This window comes from Neopelma chrysocephalum, unplaced genomic scaffold, assembly GCF_003984885.1.
Source record: "Neopelma chrysocephalum unplaced genomic scaffold, ASM398488v2 Primary Assembly neopelma1_24, whole genome shotgun sequence".
NCBI lineage: Eukaryota > Metazoa > Chordata > Aves > Passeriformes > Pipridae > Neopelma > Neopelma chrysocephalum.
The window spans coordinates 47865915-47885401 of NW_020897693.1; the positions used below are offsets into that span (position 1 = coordinate 47865915).

Sequence of the window (19487 nt, forward strand, 5' to 3'; positions counted from 1 at the left end):
AAATACATTTGTTCTGACTTAGCATGTCATTGGCAGGCTGGGTTTTCAGTAGGAATTTTATGAATGTAAAGCATAACCCAGGTTGCAATGGAAGATGAAGAAGCTGCCACCTTGTTTTTGTTTTTACAAGCTAATATCGGTATGTTTATAGCACAAGTCTGTAACTCCATGAACTTTGTTGCTGGTTTCTAGTGTGCCCAGTGCACTGAAATTCTCATCAGTATCAATGGAGTATTTTGGCACCCAGCAGCTGGAAGTTAAAGAGCACATTATGTTAAAAAGCTTGTCATAATACCTGCTTTTTAAACACTACCTGTACTCTTCAATCTGAAATTTTACACCTAGTTTGAGCTATTTATTTCCTCCTCTCAGTCATGAAACAAATTTAGAGCAATGAAATTTTGAAAAATATGTCTTTAGTGTTCTCACAGAGAAGCATTCTGCTGCAGTGATTCGGCTGCAAACACTGCAGAGGAACTGTAAATAAAAAGCTCATTTCTACTGGAATTAGAGAAAACATGGGAGATAATCCATACAAGGGACTATCTCATAAACCCACACTTGAGATCAAACAGAGTTTGAAAGAAATCAACAAAAGGAATGTGATTGTTTATTACTCCGTCCCAAAGGATCCTGTCATAAAACGAACAGTCATCAGGAACAACTCTCCTCTGACCACTGCACCAGCCCACAGCGACAGGGGAGGGGAGCACGGGGCAGGAAACGGAGAGGGATTCTGTCACAGAAGACAATCAAGGTTGTTTGCGGGAAAATGAAAGGGTTTGTCTTCGGTAAATAAGCGGCGGCTTCACAAAAGCGGTGACAGGAACCGAGGAGGGAGCCGGGCTGACACGGAGCCCGCCCGACCCCCGGCCCCGGGGGCCGGAGCCGCCTGCCCCGGGACGGCTGCGCCCTTCCCCGGGCGGCGAGGGACCGGGGTCTGGGAGGAAAACCCCGAACCAAACACACACACGCCCCGCACACCCACTTACCCAAACACAGCGCACCCACCCCACGCCTCACCGCGGGCCTCGGCGACCGCACCGACCCGGGGGCGAGCCCCGCTGCCCCCGGGGCGCGGGAGGCGCCGCTCCGGTACAACCCGGGGGGACGCGGCCCCCGACCTGTCACAGCTGACGGAGGGGCGGGAGCAGGTCGTGCCCCCCCAGAGCCACGGACGGCGGTGACCCGCGGCCCCACCCCCGGCGCGGAGCCCCAGGGCGATCCCGCAGCCCCGCCGCCCACCGGGGGTGACGGCGGCGCCGCGCGCTCCATCCGCCGCCGGCAGCCCCGCAGGAAAAGGCGAGGCGTCCCAGCGCCCGGCAGCGCGGCGCCAGGCCGGGCAGCGGCGCCGTAAACCCGAACCTTCCTCCTCACTCACCGGCATCATCTCCGCAGCCGTCCCCGCGCCGGGCCCGCCGAGCCGTGCCGGGCCTCTCCCGCCGCCGCCTGTGTCCGCGGAGGACGCCGCGCTCGCCCTGACGGCTGTGACAGGTGCCTCCCGCGCGCCTCGCTCCCCGCAGCGGGCGGAAGGAAGAGGGGAAGGCGGCGACGGCGGCCGGGCTCCCAACCCCCTTCCTCCTCCTCCGGAGCGCGGCCGCCTCTCCCGCCTCCCTCCCCGGGCGCTTCCTGCTCCGCTCCGCCCGCGCCGCCCCGCCACGGGTTAACCCACCGCCGCCACCGCCTCCTCGGCCGGGGCGGGGCCGCGCGGCCGCACGTGACCGCGGGGCCGCGCCGGGAATGCGGGGCCGGGACTCGCGGCCGCCTCCCGGACCTGCCGGGGCACCCCCGCTCCCCACAGCGCCGCGCTCAGCGCGGGGTCACCCCGGTTGTTCCCGGGCTCGGCACCTCCTCCTCCTCCTCCTCCTCCCGCCGGCGCTGTGCCGCCCTGCCCCCGGGCCGGGCCCCGGCGGGCGCCGCCTCCTCTGGGCGGGCTGCCCGGGGCCGATTGCCCGCGGGCCCGGGCGGTGGATGAAGGGGTAGCGGCCCCGGGCGCTTTTTGCCCCCGGAATGCGGGGAATGCGGGACGGCCCCGCCCGGCCCCGGGCGTGCGGGGGGAGCGGGGCGGTGGCACGGGGCCGGGGCTCTCCCGTGCCCGGGAGCCGAGGTCTCTTCCCAACAGCTTGTCCCGGTCTACCGAAACACACCTTGGTGGCTCGGGTAACGTCATGTGCAGCGTCACCTGCCCTCTCCCTTGTGAAACCCGCCTGATGTACAAAAACTCGGCTTAGCAGCGGGAGGGGAAGGTATTTTTGTCCTGATGTCAGACTCATGAGATCTGGTCTCGTGTTTGAAAGTAAGGTTTAGTTCCTTCATTTTCTGGTCTCTTACTCTGTAGAGCTACAACGGCAAGATGAAAGTTAACAGCTTGGAAGAAGCCAAGCTCAACCAGGAGTCAAAACATCACCATATGTTGGTACGGCAACACATGCAATGTAGACAAATTTCATATTGCTGTGAGCCTTAAATCCTAATCTACAGCATGCGTGGATCTACCCAGTGCTCCAACTGTTTCTGTAAATGGCTGTTTTCCAGTCTTTGTTATTTTATTTGTAGAACACCATGACAGATCTCAGCAAGGAGTGAAAAAAATGATAACTTATCAAGTTCTTGAGGAGCTTAGATAATGTTTGTGTAAGTGTTTGAGGGTAAGTGATAATAGCACAATAATCTCAAATATGAGCTTGTATGGTAAGTGTAACCTATTCATGTAAGATTCTATAACAGATAATTGTGTAAATCATCTTAACATATACATGCTTAAGATTTCACTGTGTATCCTTGTCAGTGTATTTGCAGGCTCAGGTGTCAGCTTTGTGATAGGTCAAAGCCTCTGCTTCTTTTAATAAATTGGTCCAACAGGGAAAATCTGTTAGTATCACATGAAATACTTTGCCAGTTTAACATTATTTTGCAAGTACTAAATGGAGTGCAGCTTGTTGGCAATGACACTAATATTATAGCCAGGTTCTTGTAGACTGTGATTCTACCTCACACATGGAGCTTTCGAAATAGGCAAGACTGTGCTACTTCAGACTCCATAGAGAACTCCAAGATCTACTCAGAATAATAATATTAACCCTGCAATTAGGCTGACCTGAATGAAACAGGCTTTAATGTGCTTATAGTCATCTAGCTTAAAAAAAAAAGGGGGGGCAGTGGGGGTTTTGTCTTCTATTCACTGCTGTTATTTTGTTGACTAAATTTCAATATGAATTTGAAATTTACTTGTCCTCTTACTACTTGTAGTAATTCTAATTTTCAACTCGAAATTCTAAAATCCTAATTTTAACAGCAAGGGAATTGTGCACCTTTTGTCACACTTATTCTTTAAAAATTAGTATTTCTCATCGACCAGGTTAATTTTCTTTGCCAACAATTCTTAAACAATGGTCTATAAATTCTTTGCAGGTATACTTGATATCTGACTTTTCCCTGTTTTCTGTGAATAATAATAAAAACTAAAATACTGTAAATATTACCCCACTATTACTTTTCCACTGCAACAGCAGGAATGCCGACAAAATGAAAAGTGGGAGAATATGATGTAGACAATTGCTGCTGGGAAGGCAGGCACTCCTCCACGCAATTCCTCTGTTGGAATAATGGCCTCTAGTATAAAAGTTTGTCGACATTGTGTTGCTTTTGGCAGATGCAGGTTCAGCCAATGCAGCAACCAGACAGACTGGATACTGAGGGCTAAGAGGAAGTGTCTCCAAAGGTAACGTACATACTTTATATGCAAGTCTGCTTCTACTCCTATTTCTGCTTACCTGGAAAACACCACTTGTCTCATCCCTTCCCATCTCCATTTTTCTATAGAAATGAGGAAAAAAATATTAACCAATATATACAAGTATAAGACGTAAACTTCTACCTGCAGTATGGTAAATTTAACATCTCCCACAGAAGAATCTTCTTTAGCAGTTAAGAAACAGAGCAGCCTTTACAAAATTTTTGATTGCAACTTAAAACTACAAATGTTTTGTTTACTGTGAGCAGGAAAATGGTCACTTGTTATAATGCAGAATTTTTTTTCCCCGTTGCCATGCATTTCCATTCCAAATGACTGGTCCAACTTTGTAGAAATTGTGGTGCTTGGCCAAAGGGACTGATGATATCTACAAGTCAGTTGCTTGTCTTAGATAACTGAGGTTGCATAAAAGCAGTCAGGATTTGGGGAACGCCTAAGAAGATAAGGGAAGAGAATTTGGTTATGGAAGCAGATAAAGCCAGAGATACTGAACCCAAATTATTTGCTTCCAAATCCGTTTCCTTTGTGAAAGGTGTTCTAACTTTGTTGGCCTTTTTCTAAAGGAAAGGGTTTGTGTTTATTTGTTGGTATGAGTATTGAAACGTTATACCTTTTACGCTCCCCTTGGCTCCTAAAAAACCCAGTGATTCTATTTAACTTTACAAATTGAAACCACTGTAGCTTAACAGACTTTTTATTCAATTTACAGGATTAAAAAAAACCAGAATTACTGCTTATCAGTTATGGTATGGTTCGTTTTTTAGATTTGTGCTGAGATTGTATTTAGCTAGAAATTGGAATTTGATTGAAATGTATGAATTGTCATTTAGCGTTTTGTTAAATTTATTGAAATTGAAATTTATGGGTACATAGAGAAAAATTACCAAAACATGGTGTGTATTTAACCTAGATTTATTGAAAAAAGGGATATTAACTGCAGTTAATAAATTGTCAAACCTCTCATTTGATCATGCACAACATTATTCATAGGACAAGTAGAAATTCTGAAAGATACAGCTGTGAGGCTAATGAAATTTTCAAAAGCACTCCTCATGAAATTCCAAATCCTACTTGTGTTTTCTAAGTATCTTCCAGTGAGATTTTCAAATGTAGATGTTTTTAAAGTTTTTAAAACTACCATGTCTGAATCTCTCCTACTTCTTTTTTATGCACAGACAAAAGGAGGAAAATGAACTTTCCTACCTTCTGAGATTCAAGTGTTCTCCAGTTTTGCATTCACTTGTTAAGATGCTTTTCTAGACCATAGGAAAATGTTTTCACGCTTTGGAAGTGTCACAGGAAAATAAGTATTTATTTTGAATTAATTTAACACTTTTTCTTTTCATGTGGTATTATTTTAAATAACAGATACTGCTATTTATAGCCAGGAACAGTGTCAAGAGGTCAGACATTTAGGGTGGGATCCATCTTATCCATCTTTAGTAATCTAGAAGTTAGGCGTGTAGTCTCAATCAGTCATCTAGGCTCCTTTTACAGATAATTTGGGATGGGGAGGGTAGAGGGGCAGTTCTGCTGAGATACTCATCCCGCTATCTAAATCTCCTGGTCTTTGAAGGTGCCTATCTCTGTGTTGATTTAAGATGGAGCCTGGATGACTAGCTCTGGTTAGAGAGCAGAATTTTTGGATGGCTACAGTTAGGATGAGTTTCCTCACAACCAGCAGAATAAAATCTCTAAAAAGTGAGTATGGGTGGGAGTGTCAGGGCTCTTTGTGTATGTGTATTAAAAGAAAATCATGTCTTTTTTCTAAATAAATGAGTTAATTACTTTATTTCAGAATACAACTCTCTCCTTTCAAAACTTGCATTTGCTGTAAGGCAGGAGGAACTGGCCCTGAGTAGGTAAGCAATTTTAGAAGCTGAATCACATCAGTACTTCTAACTTGCCAGGAAGTTAACATGGTGGCTGTGTTGCAGTGGTGTGTGACAGATGATACAAAGCAAAAAGACAATGTTTTAAGGGGAGTTTCACAGCAGGACCCTAAACTCTTTAGTGAAATACTGTGTAAAGTAAGTGTGTATATTTAAAGGCAAGGTATTTTAATTTGTTACTGTGGCCTTAACTAGCCTTTCATTCCAGAATCAAGCTAAGGCTGCAGCAATAAGGAGTTCATGCTGAACAATAGTCATATGCTGCCATGTTTGAATTCATATACAGCCAATGCATTTCAAACCCCACCAAACCTGCTCAGAGATAAATAAACTACAAATAATAACCTAAAGGAAACACTTTGATGTCTGTTTGGTATACAGTATTTGAGACACGTGAACAGGGGAAAGATACTTTTTCATCACTGCCTTGTAATATTCTAAAGTAATGTATGCTGGACTAGGTGACTCATGTTCTGAAGTTTCCATAGCCCAACACTCAGTGCATCATTCTGAAAAGGAGCGTGACAATTAAAGCAGGAGTGAAGCATTATGTGTGTGTAGCATAGCTGTGTGCCCTTCCCGGGGATTTGGGTGTCTGGTACGTCATGTGTTTCAGCCCTGCCTTTGGTGGATTAGAGAGGTAATTTCTTTAAACAATAACATAAATTGTATTCCTAATCCCATACACATGATACAAAAGAGTGTACTTAGTGGAAAATGCTGTGGCCTCATTGGGAATGTGTTGCTATCCAGTCTTATAAAATTCCTACACCAACAGGTATTGTTTGATGTTGTAGCTACAGAAGATACAGTCTTATAAGACAGATGACATGCCATCATTTTTATACATGGAAAATCTTGTTCTGCTCCCCTGTAATTTATAACAATGAAGCCATTAACTATATTCAAAGGGGCGGAGAAAACAAAAACTTAAATGTCCTGGGAGATGTTCTCTCTGCTTATACCTTAAAGCTTATAACAATTTGGGGTCTCAAGATGTTTCATTACAAAAATTTTTTTTCTTAAATTTTCAATATGCTTATGATGAGCAGAAGTATCTGAGACAAGCTAGATGATGGGTCTTTAGCTGAAACATTAATTAGCAAGGGGATAGAGAAACAAGTCAGTCCTTCACTCTTTACTCTTTTTATTTATATGCTATTGTGAGTGTATCACTTGGCTAACGTTTGAGGGGAGAAAGGATGGGTCATGTTTTGAGTCCAGCTACTTCATTTCTTACTGTAAGTCTAAAATTGTTCTCAGGTATCTCAGTCATGATTCAGTGAGTCAAGTACTCAAGTGTTTTTAAAGATTCCTGTATGAAGTGATTTCAAGTATTTTCTCTTTCAGGGATATACTGAAAGGTATTTCTTAGCAATTACTGACAAACTGATGTGAAAAGGAGGCTTAGTGAGGAAAACGTGCCTTTGAGCAGAATGCTCACATATAGTAGGAGAAAAAATTATAAACCAAATTAAATCTGTATAAAAAAAATACCTGTTTATACTTAGTATTTGAACAACTACATTATTATGACTACTCTGCTGAAAATAACATTCTTTACCCTTTTTTTGTGTGTGAATTCCTCACAGATTTTACAGATCAGAATACATAAGGTAAGTTTCCTCAAAAATAAAATACAGTATTGAATCTGTTTAAATTAAACACCATTGCAGCTGTGAAACGGGATATGGTTCTGATTTAAGACACACCTCTATGGACAACATTTCTGCGCTGTGTCTCTCTCACACGTATATATAACTTTTTGGGCTTTTTGATTCCCAAAAATTGTCAGAGCATGTCTGTCTTCTCTATAGGTGTATGCAATTTATTGTAAATCTGAGTTTTTCTGCCACAGACACATTTTTAATAGTGCATTTTGATAGAACAGCATCAACACTCTGCTAATCTGGCCAGCAGATGCAATCTAAGACATTTGCAATGATTTTTTTTCCATCTTCCAAAAATAAAAATGCTGGTTTTGTGCCTTACTGATGCCTAAGGTTCATCTTTTCTAACTGTTTGTATAAATATTCCTTTTCCAGGTAAAGCAACAGTGTTCTAGTCCTGGGAACAGTGACAGGACCAAGGGAATGGCCTCAAGTTGTGTCAGGGGAGGGTTGGGTTGGATATTAGAAAAAGGTTCTTCACCCAGAGGGTGGTTGGGCACTGGAACAGGCTCCCCAGGGAAGTGGTCACAGCACCAAGCCTGAGTTCAAGAAGGATTTGGATGAATCTCTCAAGCACATGGTGTGACTCTTGGGGATGGTCCTGTGCAGGACCAGGAATTGGACTTGATGATCCTTGTGGGTCCTTTCCAACTCAGCATATGCTATGATTCCGTAATAAGACAAGTTGATTTTGTCTCCAAGTGCCCTGGTTTGTAATCTTCCAGAAATACATTTCTGAATAATTTTTATTTTTACTAGTGTGATCCTACAACAAGGTTTACTACAATTACTACAATTCTTAGCTGCATAAATAGAAGAATGTCAACAGTAAAGGCAGATGAATTGTGTAGGGCATTGATGGAACCTTATTAAAAATCATTCTGTGAAAAGCTCTAGAAATAGTGACAGTAAAAAATGTATCACTGGTATGTGTTTAGAATCTATTTTAGGTTGATTTATTCAAAGAATTTATCATAATATGAAGCTGAACCTCGGAAGATTTAAAAGGCTGGAAAGGAGCGTGTTCATCACGGAGGAGTACGCCCAATAATAACCTACTTACTGGGGGATGGTTAGATGCTACTTTAAAGGTTTGTCTACTGCTTATGACTCAAATTCAAAACCAGTATTTCTATTCTATAAATGAACAAGCTACAGCACAAGGTAAAGTAACTTGAATCTTTTCTCTGTTTCTTCCATTTGCTGTGGGAAAGTTCTAAATATTTTTTTCTTGCCTTCTCTTTCTGTCCTCCTAGACAGGCCTGAGTAGGTGTTTAACTTACTAGCCTTAATTTAAAAAGAGGTGTGATAGAATTAATAAGAAACCATAATTTGAAAGCAAGGTAAAAGTATTTTTTGCAAGATTCCTTTTCTAGTTGCATTACTCCAAAAGAATTAACTAAATCAAAGTATGCTGAAAAGTATTTATGTCTAGGTGTTTATTTACACCTAGACACCTATTTAAGAGTCAGATCCTTTGTTAAAATTGGTATGACTGAAATTCTTAGCTTACTAAAAGGAATGCGGAGTTTAAATTTTAGCTAATTATTTTAAAGAAGTGTCTTGAGATCCTAACCAGAACCAAAAGAATTTTCCTTTCAAACTGTATGTGATATGTTATGTGGAATACAACATCAGGATTATAAGGAGAGAATTGTAATGTCAGGTATAAGAGAATTTAAACGAGGCTATTTCTCTGTGCAAGTGCACTAAATTGAAAGGTATACCTGAAGCATGAAAAGTAGAGTCTCTAATAGTGCTGGAAAAAAGTATAGCTTGAGACTGATACATTTATATCTCCTCAAGATAAATAATGGAGTTAACTATAAAAGTGGAAATGCTTTCGGTTAGACCCCTCACCAGAAGGGTATCCCTCCCTGTATTCTTGGTCCCCTATCAAATGCCTATTCACATTCTAGTCCATTTTATTAATTTCTCCTTTTTTCTCCCATAATACTCTGCTTGTGTTCAGTTTATCGCTGCCATTTTGCTTGTTTACACAGCATTCCATATGAAATATCTCACAACAGTTTCTACGTTGTACCTCAAAAATTCCCCTTTAATTGCGGTAATTCTTAATATTATCAAAAGCATGCTAAACACAACAGGTTAAAACAAGAAATGAAGACTACAACTGATACTGCAGAAAAAGTCTGTGTAGGCAGCAGTCACCACAGATGGGATTCATTCAGTATACTGCTCTTAGTTCTACCACCCACGTAAATCCCCATTATCATTTCCTAGCAAACATACTTCATTAGCTCTGAAGAAATCTCTATTGTCTGTCCTGGCAGATCACCAAAGGTACTGTTATGATATGGATATAAAATAGTTAAAGGTCATGTCAATTAAAAAATATTGCTTTAGGATTCTGAAGGTCATAATAATAAAACATATTTTCATTTTATAATAACCAATAAAACCAATAATATGATTTGATTTGATGAACCACTACCAAATTTGTATTAAGCACTAGGATATCATCATACAATGGTTCTCCCTGTTCCCTACTTGTTTGTTCATTTGTCCATATAATTAAGTGATAGTATAAACTCGAGAAATCCATGTGCTGTCCCAGAGGAAGGAAGCAAGGCTCTGCCTTTGCTGAAGCACAAGCTGACATTCCTGATTTGTATACAGGGTGGGGTTCTGCATTCTTTTTATTCCTCTGACTTTGACAGTGATGACAGTTCTTACTGGAGAGACAGTACTTTGATCATGTGCGTAGCTGCATGCGAGGAAGAAACCTGCATTGCATTATTGCAAGGGACACAATGACTTAGGGAAGTTGAGTGAGTGAATGGGAAGCTAGGAATTCTGATTCTTCTGCCCCTTTTCTGAAGAAAAAAAAAAAGCTGTTATGCTATAATGCAAGTTATAAAGCAGCTTTGGTTTAAACAAGATCAGATGTGTCCAAATTAAAATGGAAAAAGTCCCAACAAGTGCTTGTTTTGCTATTTGAGAGGGTAAGACTCATAAAATTATGAAAAAATTGCCCGATCTGATTCACAAATAGTTGTATCAGCACAACTATAAAGAGCAAGGCACTATGGTGTAAGGGTGGAAATGCCACAAGCTGGTGTAGCTGCCAGAGATTTCTACTGCTAAATTACAACCAAAGACACATAGTACCCTTAGCAGAATTTAATTTAAACTCCCAAATTATCCATTCTTGTGGTGGTCAGTTCATTTTGAGTTAGGAGAGAGTAATTGTTTCCAAGCACTTTGTCTGCAGCAGTGCAGTAGACTACAAGACTGTCTTGTTTATGAGTTTTTCATAAATTACCAAATCAGAGTCATGTGGCTTTATATTCTTAAAAAGAATATTAGCTGCTAAATGTTAGTTGCTAAAGGTCATGGAATTATAGTTCACAGAGCTTGCTGTTCAAGCACTATCTTGTCACTTCTTGTTCCTCCATTTAAGAAATTGTTAACTAACATATTTAATGCCTCAGGGAATCTCCATCTTACTATTCTTTCCTTCCCAGTGGCTTTACAGATTTCCGTGAATGGAACAATAGAGATTTCACACATTGACTTCCTCGGTTTCATTTCAGCCAGCTGGTGGTGATGTCACACACAATCACCTGTGTCTAATGAGCACCTGATAGTTTTCCTTCCTTAAGGACTGAAAGTACAATACACTTGTAGATACCAGCTCTGTATCGGGCTGTATTTGTAGTACAGTTTGCTGTCATGATTCAGATAAACAGGAGACTAGTTCAGCTGTTTTAGTTACTTTGGATCATTTCCTGCAGCTTTACTCATCCTCCAAATTAACATAAACACACATTTGGGTTTTTTCCAAGTTAGCCATTAAAGAGGTTAAGTAGGTTGGGCTCTGTGACTAATGTTTCCTTGGCTCTGACTGTATTTTGCTGCTCCCCTAGAGTATTCCACAATACTTTATTAGCATGCAGGAGATACTCTGAGATTCCTAATTGTAGGAAAACACAAATGTCCAAGAAATCCCAGAGCCATAAATCCAATGAGAAATCCCAGACATAAATAAGATCCACCATGGAGGAGCAAATACAGAAGTACTTGTACTGTAAAAAGACCATATCTTGCACTAGCATTGTCATTATTAATACAGCTTCCTACTGCTGAGCTGTCATGTTCTGTATTAAGAAACCCAAATTACCAGTGCCACAGCAAAACTTAGCCATGATGGTGCTGCAGTACTTGGATAAGACTCTTCAACCCCTACGATGTTTGTTGTTCCACTAACATGGCAAAGGCAGTAAACAGTCAGGTTTTGTCACTGCTGATGCCTTGTCACAGGCAGCAAACAAAAAATGCAGTTGCTGAACTATTTTACTACACAAAGTTTAAATGTAATCCTCTGTTTTAGAAATGTCAGCAATATAGAGGCAGCAGCTAAATGGAAACAACATGATCTGCCAATGAGCACTAGGCATATCCTCCACCAGAGTTTAGCTGTGAATCATGATGAATATTACCTCCTTGGATTAGAGTCCTGATTTTACATAGTCATTTGCATAGAAAATTGGTTTGTTCAGGAGCTGAGTATTGTCAGTATAGACACTTACCTGGAACAAGAAAACCTTTTTGTTTTAAAGTTAGCTTTAGAAATCACCCTAGCTAAATTAGAAAAAAAAAAAAGGCCCATATTCTAAAATGAAGAGTATTCAATTCAAGGGTGGGTACTCCTTGCAGTGCTTCTCTACCTAGGGCTACGCTGCAGGTGCTAGTGCTGCAATCAAAATTAATTGCTCCTTCCACACTGTAAATATGAAGTGGCCCTCACAATGCCTTAGCTATCTTTCCTCTACTGTCTTTTACACTACCTGCTCTTCTTCAGCAAAGAGAAGCAGGAAGTATATAGATAGTACTAAAGGTGTTGCACGTTATGGGTGTGTTGATTTCTGCTTTTGAGTCAGGCCACTGACTGAATTTCCTCCTTCTGTATGATACTCAAGTAAAAAACCCAAAACATCTATTGAAACATAAACAGCAGTCTTACTTTGTCTATCTCCTGCAGATATTTCTGTTCAGAATCACAAAGGAGGGAATATTCTGTAGCTCATAGAAATTTCTGACAGAGAAGTACCAACAGAAGATCCAGTTGCAGATGGCATTGTTTCAGTAGAAACTGTTGTTTTTATAACCCAGACACTGCTGCCCTTATGTACTTTGTTTCCCTACTAGAAAATCAAGCAAGTCAGATAGTTAAGACTTGAATCAGGTTAAGTTCACCTAAAAGTGCAATTAACCGTGCTCCAAAGGCAGGTTATCAGAAGCTCTTCTTGCCTCTCAACTAACACCCAGGAGATCAGAGAGCATGTTGTGCCTCAGTGCCAATGGTCTGGGTTCTACCTAAGGTGAAGCAAATCCTGCAGTGATTAATGTTTTTTCCCCTGCTCTGTTTTCCTCAGCTCTGTAATTGAAAATTGCTAAAGCAGGTCATTTGAAGTATGTGTGGTATCTTAGGAACTATAACTTAGTGATCATAAATTTGCATTACAAATGCACATATTGCTCCTTACCTGGCATAAACTTTCAATCTCCTGCTTATTAAGTACACCACAACTCACCCACCCTGCAATTACCACTGGCCTAGTGGTAATTATCTGTTCATTTGAAGCCCAATTTTCTTCTAGTTTTCATTCTCTGTTCCCTTCTTCTGGATGCTTTTGCTTTTTTATGTAAAAAAACCCAAATAGTGAATTCTTCCTACTTCTCATTCATTCTTCTGTGGTGAGGAAACACAGAAAAACCCAAACAGAAATGATTAAAGAATCAGCTAAAATATATCAAGGGAAGACACAACAAGGAACACTGTGGGAGGTGGAAGAAATGTCAAAAATGCATGAAAGACAGATGTCACCTTTACAAAGGCTATACCTGCTTTCTGTAAAAAAAGCTTTCAGAGAAATAAGACTGGTAGTTTTACTCTACTCAGTAGGTACAGCTACTAAGCTTAAGCATAAGGATAAATTTTGAAGAAATTAAAGGCAACACAATGTTTGGAATGTTTACCATCAGCAGGTAGGGTTATCAAGTTCCTGAGTATTCCAAAGTTATGGCCAGATACTGCAATAAGAGATTGAAAAGCAAAACTTTACTCAAGCGGAAAGATTTAAGATGTTTCAGTGAAGTAGTTAAAAAGATGTACGTAAGCATTAAGTCATTAAAATGACTTAAGCCTCTTAATCTTCTCAAAAGCAGATTAGGCTAAATTTAAACAAAACATGACATGAAGTCCAATTTTGGTTTACACCCTATGTATCCGTGGTATAGAATTCAGTATGTATAGTTCTGAACTCTGATTTTTGTAAGACAGCATAGGTCCCTAGAGTCTCCAAAATATACTTGCTATGAAGTTACTTCTACAAGTTATCTGCAAAAACCACTTATGACCCATCTCAGTAACACTGTGACTTCTAAATTTTCAGGAAAAAGGAAAACTCTTTGAAGTCAGTTGAATATTTATTTATGCTCATATTAACTGCTGCCCAGTGTGTGATGTCATTATTCCCTTTAAATTCTGAGATTTCACAAGCTCAAATGGCAGATGAAAGCCCATGAGGTATCGATTTTCTTACACAATACAGGTCCTTTGCAAAATCTGTGACTAAAGGAAGAGCTTTTCAGAGTAATTCCTTAGTTCTACTGAACATGAAGGACAAAAGAGATAGTTGTCAATAATGTACTTTTAAATAACATCTGTAAGTGTTTTGCGTGATGTTTTTTTAACAATACAGCTTTTGATTTTAAATCCTTTAGAACTAAGAATTTTTAAAAAAAAAAGTAAGGCTTTAAAAATTTTTTGTACCCTTGATTATTGCACCACAAGTTGACAAACAGCTGAGATTTAAGTACTCACACTTGGCATCCTATTACATTACATTTTTAAACTAAATAGCCAAAAAAGCTTTCATTAGGGGAAAAATTAAAAAAAAGGAAGATAACTCTATTAAGTACTTGTAAAAATTTGGTCTTTTTCAAAATACCATTGAAAAAGTTTAACATGGAACTTGGGAGAACTGTAGAAAACAAAAAATACTTATTCTAAAAATTAGGTTAACAATACACTCAGCATACTTTGTCCAACATCTTTAATTAGTTGTGACTCAATGGATTTATTCTTTCTCCCATTACAGCAGATGGATCAGGTACAGTTTTAGAGTAACTTCCCTAGGGTTGTGACTTGCTTCATTTACAGTAAAGATGACGAACAACCAAATTCATATTCCAAGAAGAGAAGGGGTCTTTAATGATGGCCAGAGGACTCTGAAACAAAGACACGATTTAGACTGTTCAAACAGTAAAGCAGATCAATTCAGGAATGTAGTACAGATCCTACAACAGACAACTGTACCTACATCTGAGCACAAGAACTGGCAATTCAAATAAAACCCTTGAACTATGTACATTAATAAACTTGTCCAATACTAAAAATCCTCTTCTGCAAGTCTTAAAGCACTATTATGAGCAAACATCCATTCTTCCTTAGTTTTGGTATGGTTCTTTCACAATGGAAGTTTATTTATAGTGTTATCTTGAAGTCTACTGGGCACTATTTTCTCTAATTACACATTTAAAAACGTAGATAACATTTACATGTACAAATAAACTGGGAGCAAATGGATTATCTCTCATGTGCAGACAGTTAACTGAGGTACAGCAGTTCATGAAAAAATAAATTCCAGTGTGATATCAGAAGAAACTGTCCATCAATATCTAAACACTACTTTATAAAGTACAAAAATACAAATTCAAAATATAATAGCAGCTACTCTTGTGATCATGCTGATTTAAGTAATTCAATTAAATGGTTGTTACTATTATTTATAAGAACTCCTACCTCACAGAGTCAAGGTATACAACTTCCATTCTACTCTTAAAATCCATGCAAAAGACAGATTAAGACAGAGGTAACATCTGTGCAGATTTACCAATGTTTCTAGGTTATAAAACCATCAAATCAAAATTACATATTTTGAAGTAGTCTTTAAACATTTTCTAAATTCGTAACTTGACCCCCAAACTTATGTAAAATATTCTGAGCTAATTTTTATTGCACTCATTTAAGAAATAAAACAAGGTATTAGATGTTTAATACTTACTATTTGCCACTGCTTTTTTGCCTGGGGAAAAAAATAAGAAAAATACAAGCTGAATGGTGCTAAAAAATTTTATTTCCTATTTACTTTTTGCAGAGAAAATTAGCTTATACTTCTTATGATTTGCTAATTTAGCTCAAACAAGATTTAGTAAGTGTACAAAACATGTACTTTCCATGATACATCTCAGTAAACTTTATATTGATTTTTAGAAGTTGTTTGTTTTAAATTAATCAAGACTCCATGCATTTAGGAATTGTAGCCACCAAGACTTCTACTACAATTCAAAAGAAATGTATACGGATTGTTAGTATTTTACATAACATATGGATATTGTGTATATATATATATAAATGACATACAGATGTAAACCAAAGCGATATGTTTGCTTTAAAATCTTCCATGAAATTAAAGGTTAAAGCAAAATTTAAAACCTTTTTTTTTTCCTACCTGCTTAACTATTTATATTTATTTAATCTTGTAAGTGCAATGTAACAGTTTTGGACATCATACACATTATTTGGACAAAGCTGGAAAAATACTGAGGCAATATCACTCAGCTGTTCCCACAGCAAGGGGTTCCTTTCCCTGTTGACTTTGCCTACAGCTTGTAACATTTCATTGGAAAGGGTATGACTTGGGATTTTTTTAGCATAGCCTAAACTGAAAACATGGATCTTTAAGACACCATGTTTCTTTCTCTAAGAAAACGATCCAATGTCAACAAATAACATACGTAGTCACATTCAATGATGTAACTTGCATTTTGAGGTGCACCAGCCCAAAATACACTCTCAAAAATTCACATGAGAAAACCTTTTAAAAAGGGGTGTTTTTTTCAGATCTTGAACAAGTCAGATGTGCGTTTTTAAAACCAGTTCCTACATTTCCTGATCTTCATAATGTAGGCACAGTTACACTGGTATTTGAGTATTTTTATTAGTGTAACCTTCTACAATGGGCAAGTTAAAACTTCTAAATTTTTATGGCAAAGACCTGGCCCTAAGTAAGAACGTTAATTTCTTTTTTGCTGACTGATTTATTGCAGTTGTTGTCTTCTATAAACCTGATCTATAAGGTAACAGCTAATGAAGACTGTAATGTGTAACTTACCCCCATATGAAATTTTGTAATAGACATAAGCTGTTAACGCCACACCAACCCATATTTCTTGATATACAGTAGTGAAGTAGAATTTCATGGCTCTCCATGACTTTGGAATCATGCTCTGGACCATCTGAAAATTATAAAAAGTTTTGTCATGCTAAGTTTTGCAACTGTATTCTTAACCTTCTGGATGTTTAATATATATACAGACATATATCAGTATATCTATCTTTATGTATACACACACACAGAGTCCTGATACATACCCGCAGCAGTTTACAGGTAAAAAAAATAATATCCCCAAACACACAAAAGTACTGATTCCAAAGGAAAGCAATGAAAATTCAGAGTTAAAGTTACCATTTATGGGCTAACACAATACTAAAAAAAAATAAATTACAGCTGATGAAAGGGTCCAAAGATGAGTCAACAGAGCATTTATAGAGTAGCAATTCCTCTCTCTCTATCAGTGACAGCTTTTTTTAATGTTTCCAGATTCCCTCAGGAGAAAAGTCTCATTCCAGACAAGCCAGAGAGGCTCCTTCCTTGCACTACCAATTTAGCTTCCCTCCCTCGCAGCTGTCTCTTCCAGCATGATAATTTCTACTCAAAATAGCAAAATAAATGATGTTAAGCTAACGAATTCATGCTTTATCATGACTATTTGACTTTCAAAATATGCCCCAAGAACAAGAAGCCTGTCAGTATTGCGGTTTTTCCTCTCTAAGCAGCTTTGTTAGACAAACAAAAAACTGTAGGATGTTTTAGAATAAAGCCTACCCTAACTCCCATAAATGTTAGTTCACATTTGCACCACGTTGCACTAAAATGCCACATGCTCTACTGCCTTATGTACAGCACTTCACCCAACAGTCACTATTTACACTTATTACAACCCCATAAAGTCAAATATACACACACACAGACAGTATGTGGTAAACCAGAGTCCCAGGAAAGAAAAGCAGAGGCAAACTTCTCTGAGGTAATGCTCACTCACTTACGTGCCATTACTAAACGTAAAGCATCCCTGGGCAAAGCCTCAGAGAGAAAAGCATTGAGAGGGCAGCCAATGCCAAAACAGCTGGAGAGATCTGGGTGCTTCTTAAACAATGAAAGCAACGCTGAGGCAACTCACGCCTAATTACAGACAAACCCACATTAATCTTTTATTTGTTTACGGGCAGTCATTTCAATCAAATTTATTACTGTGGCCGGAGTTCCTGAAACAGAGTCGTGCTTTCACCAACACTATCAAGGACACTGCACCTCCCCTTAAATTTCCAGTATTTGCAGTTTCAGATGAACACAGTCACTCTGCTACAGCAGAATACCAAGACACAGTAAAAAGAAAGATTTCTACACCACACTACTACAAAACACAGCAACAAGCGGTGCTCTTTCCAGCTAACACCTTGCTAAAGCCCGGCAGAGACCATTCCCCAAGGCCTCGGCGAGACGTCGTCCAGGCTATTTTTTTCTGAAATCTACCCAGAACACCGCTGAATTTGCCGTCTCTTTGCCCTCCCCGTCACATACCCCTCCTCAGCCCGGGGCACCTGCGGCCGCCCGAGGCCTGACCCTCAGCACTGGGGTGGGCGGTGGGTAACGGCGGAGCTCCAGTGCCGCCGGCCGCGCCTCCCTCCCCTTTCCCAGTGAACCAACGATACCCCCTCGAGCGCTGCCCGGCAGAAAGGGGCAGGAACCGCCCTGAACCGTTCTGGTCCCGCGGGCCCGGACCCACCGTGGCGGCGGAGCGCGAAGGTCAGGCCGGGGACGGGACGGGTCCGCTGCCGCCGCGGGGCGCGCCGGGAAGGGCCGAGCGGGGAGCGGGCACTGCAGCGCCCCCTATGGCCGCGGAGGACCGGAGCGCTCCCGCACCGCGGCCGTTCCGGCTCCGCTTCCCGCGGAATCGCGGGATGGGTTAAGCGGGAAGGCACCGCAGTGGGGCATCTGGTCCTACCTCCCTGCTCAAGCAGGGTCATCCCAGAGCACGTGGCACAGGGTTGCGTCCAGACGGTTCTTGAGTATCTGCAGGGAGCGAGACTCCACACCCTCTGTGGTCAATCGGCTCCAGTGCTTGGTCACTGCACATTAAAGAAGTTAGTCCTCATGTTCAGGTGGAACTTCCTTGTGCATCAGTTTCTGCCCATTGCCCGGCACCACTGAGAAGAGCCTGGCTCCATCTTCTTGGCACCCACCCTTTAGAGATTTATAGGCATTGATGAGGTCCCCTCTCAGTTGTCTCCTCTCGAGGCTGAACTCTGTCAGCCTTTCCTCATAAGAGAGGTGCTCCAGTTCCCTCATCATCTTGGTAGCTCTCCACTGGACCTGCTCCAGGAGCTCCATGTCTCCCTTGAACAGAGGAGTCCAGAACTGGACACATCACTCCAGATGTGGCCTCACCAGGCCCAAGCAGAGGGGCAGGATCGCCTCCCTTTACCTGCTGGGAATGTTCTTCCTAATGCACCTTGCTGCAGTGTCCTGCCCAACCTGCACCTCAGTCCTGCTTCCCAAGAAGAAGCACAGCAGGTGTCCTGCACCAGGACAATGCCAGAAAGGGCCTGTCACAAGTCTATGTAGTGTGTCCCTTAGGGAATAGATTGTCCTGGAGAAGCAGGAGGCACCACTGGGCCAGATTCAGCAGGGCTGATGCACCTGTGTGCCTTGTGGGCTGTTTCCTCTAGGCACGGGAAAGGGATGGGACAACTGGGATTCTAGAGTAGCACTCAGGTGTGAAGGGGAAATGACTACCCCAGCCTCCCATGGCTGGGAAGGAAAGGCAAAGCTCAGACCCTTTTCTCATGTTAAAATTCTTTAGTGGGATCATAACTGCATTTACTTTCCTACTGAGTGATTTACATAATCTGCAAGTATATAGATTTGCTAAATATGAGCATTATCACACAGGGCAAGTCTTCTTGGATCTTACTTGGGGCTTTTTTGCATTTAATAGAGGATCATAACTTATGTCAAT

General features: G+C 41.0%; 2 protein-coding genes and 1 long non-coding RNA gene across 5 annotated transcripts in view; 1 reads left to right on the forward strand and 2 right to left on the reverse strand.

The window, feature by feature from the left end:
• Nucleotides 1-1624, reverse strand: part of PPP1R13B (protein phosphatase 1 regulatory subunit 13B) — a 69873-nt gene extending 68249 nt beyond the window's left edge. Inside the window, exon 1 of the mRNA XM_027674061.1 lies at nucleotides 1382-1624. Within this exon, the coding sequence (XP_027529862.1) occupies nucleotides 1382-1390 (9 nt within the window). The 5' untranslated portion in view covers nucleotides 1391-1624. The remainder of the gene's footprint in view (nucleotides 1-1381) is intronic.
• A 1624-nt stretch (nucleotides 1625-3248) lies between these two features.
• LOC113963178 lies at nucleotides 3249-7745 on the forward strand. The gene is made up of 3 exons (XR_003532673.1): nucleotides 3249-5616; nucleotides 7239-7262; nucleotides 7692-7745. It is a non-coding gene; the product is annotated as an uncharacterized LOC113963178 (long non-coding RNA).
• Nucleotides 7746-14381: 6636 nt separating this feature from the next.
• Nucleotides 14382-18359, reverse strand: ATP5MPL (ATP synthase membrane subunit 6.8PL). 3 transcript variants are annotated; one of them, XM_027674078.1, is made up of 4 exons: nucleotides 18255-18359; nucleotides 16520-16643; nucleotides 15410-15430; nucleotides 14382-14573 (listed from the first exon to the last, which is right to left on the reverse strand). In XM_027674078.1, the coding sequence occupies exons 2-4, from the start codon at nucleotides 16641-16643 to the stop codon at nucleotides 14554-14556; spliced, it is 165 nt and encodes a 54-aa protein (XP_027529879.1). In that variant the 5' UTR covers nucleotides 18255-18359; the 3' UTR covers nucleotides 14382-14553. The 3 variants fall into 3 exon arrangements, with proteins under 3 accessions (XP_027529879.1, XP_027529880.1, XP_027529881.1); XM_027674079.1 differs by lacking the exon at nucleotides 18255-18359 and adding an exon at nucleotides 18070-18174; XM_027674080.1 differs by lacking the exon at nucleotides 18255-18359 and adding an exon at nucleotides 17651-18008 and having other exon boundaries at nucleotides 16520-16645.
• Nucleotides 18360-19487: the final 1128 nt, after the last annotated feature.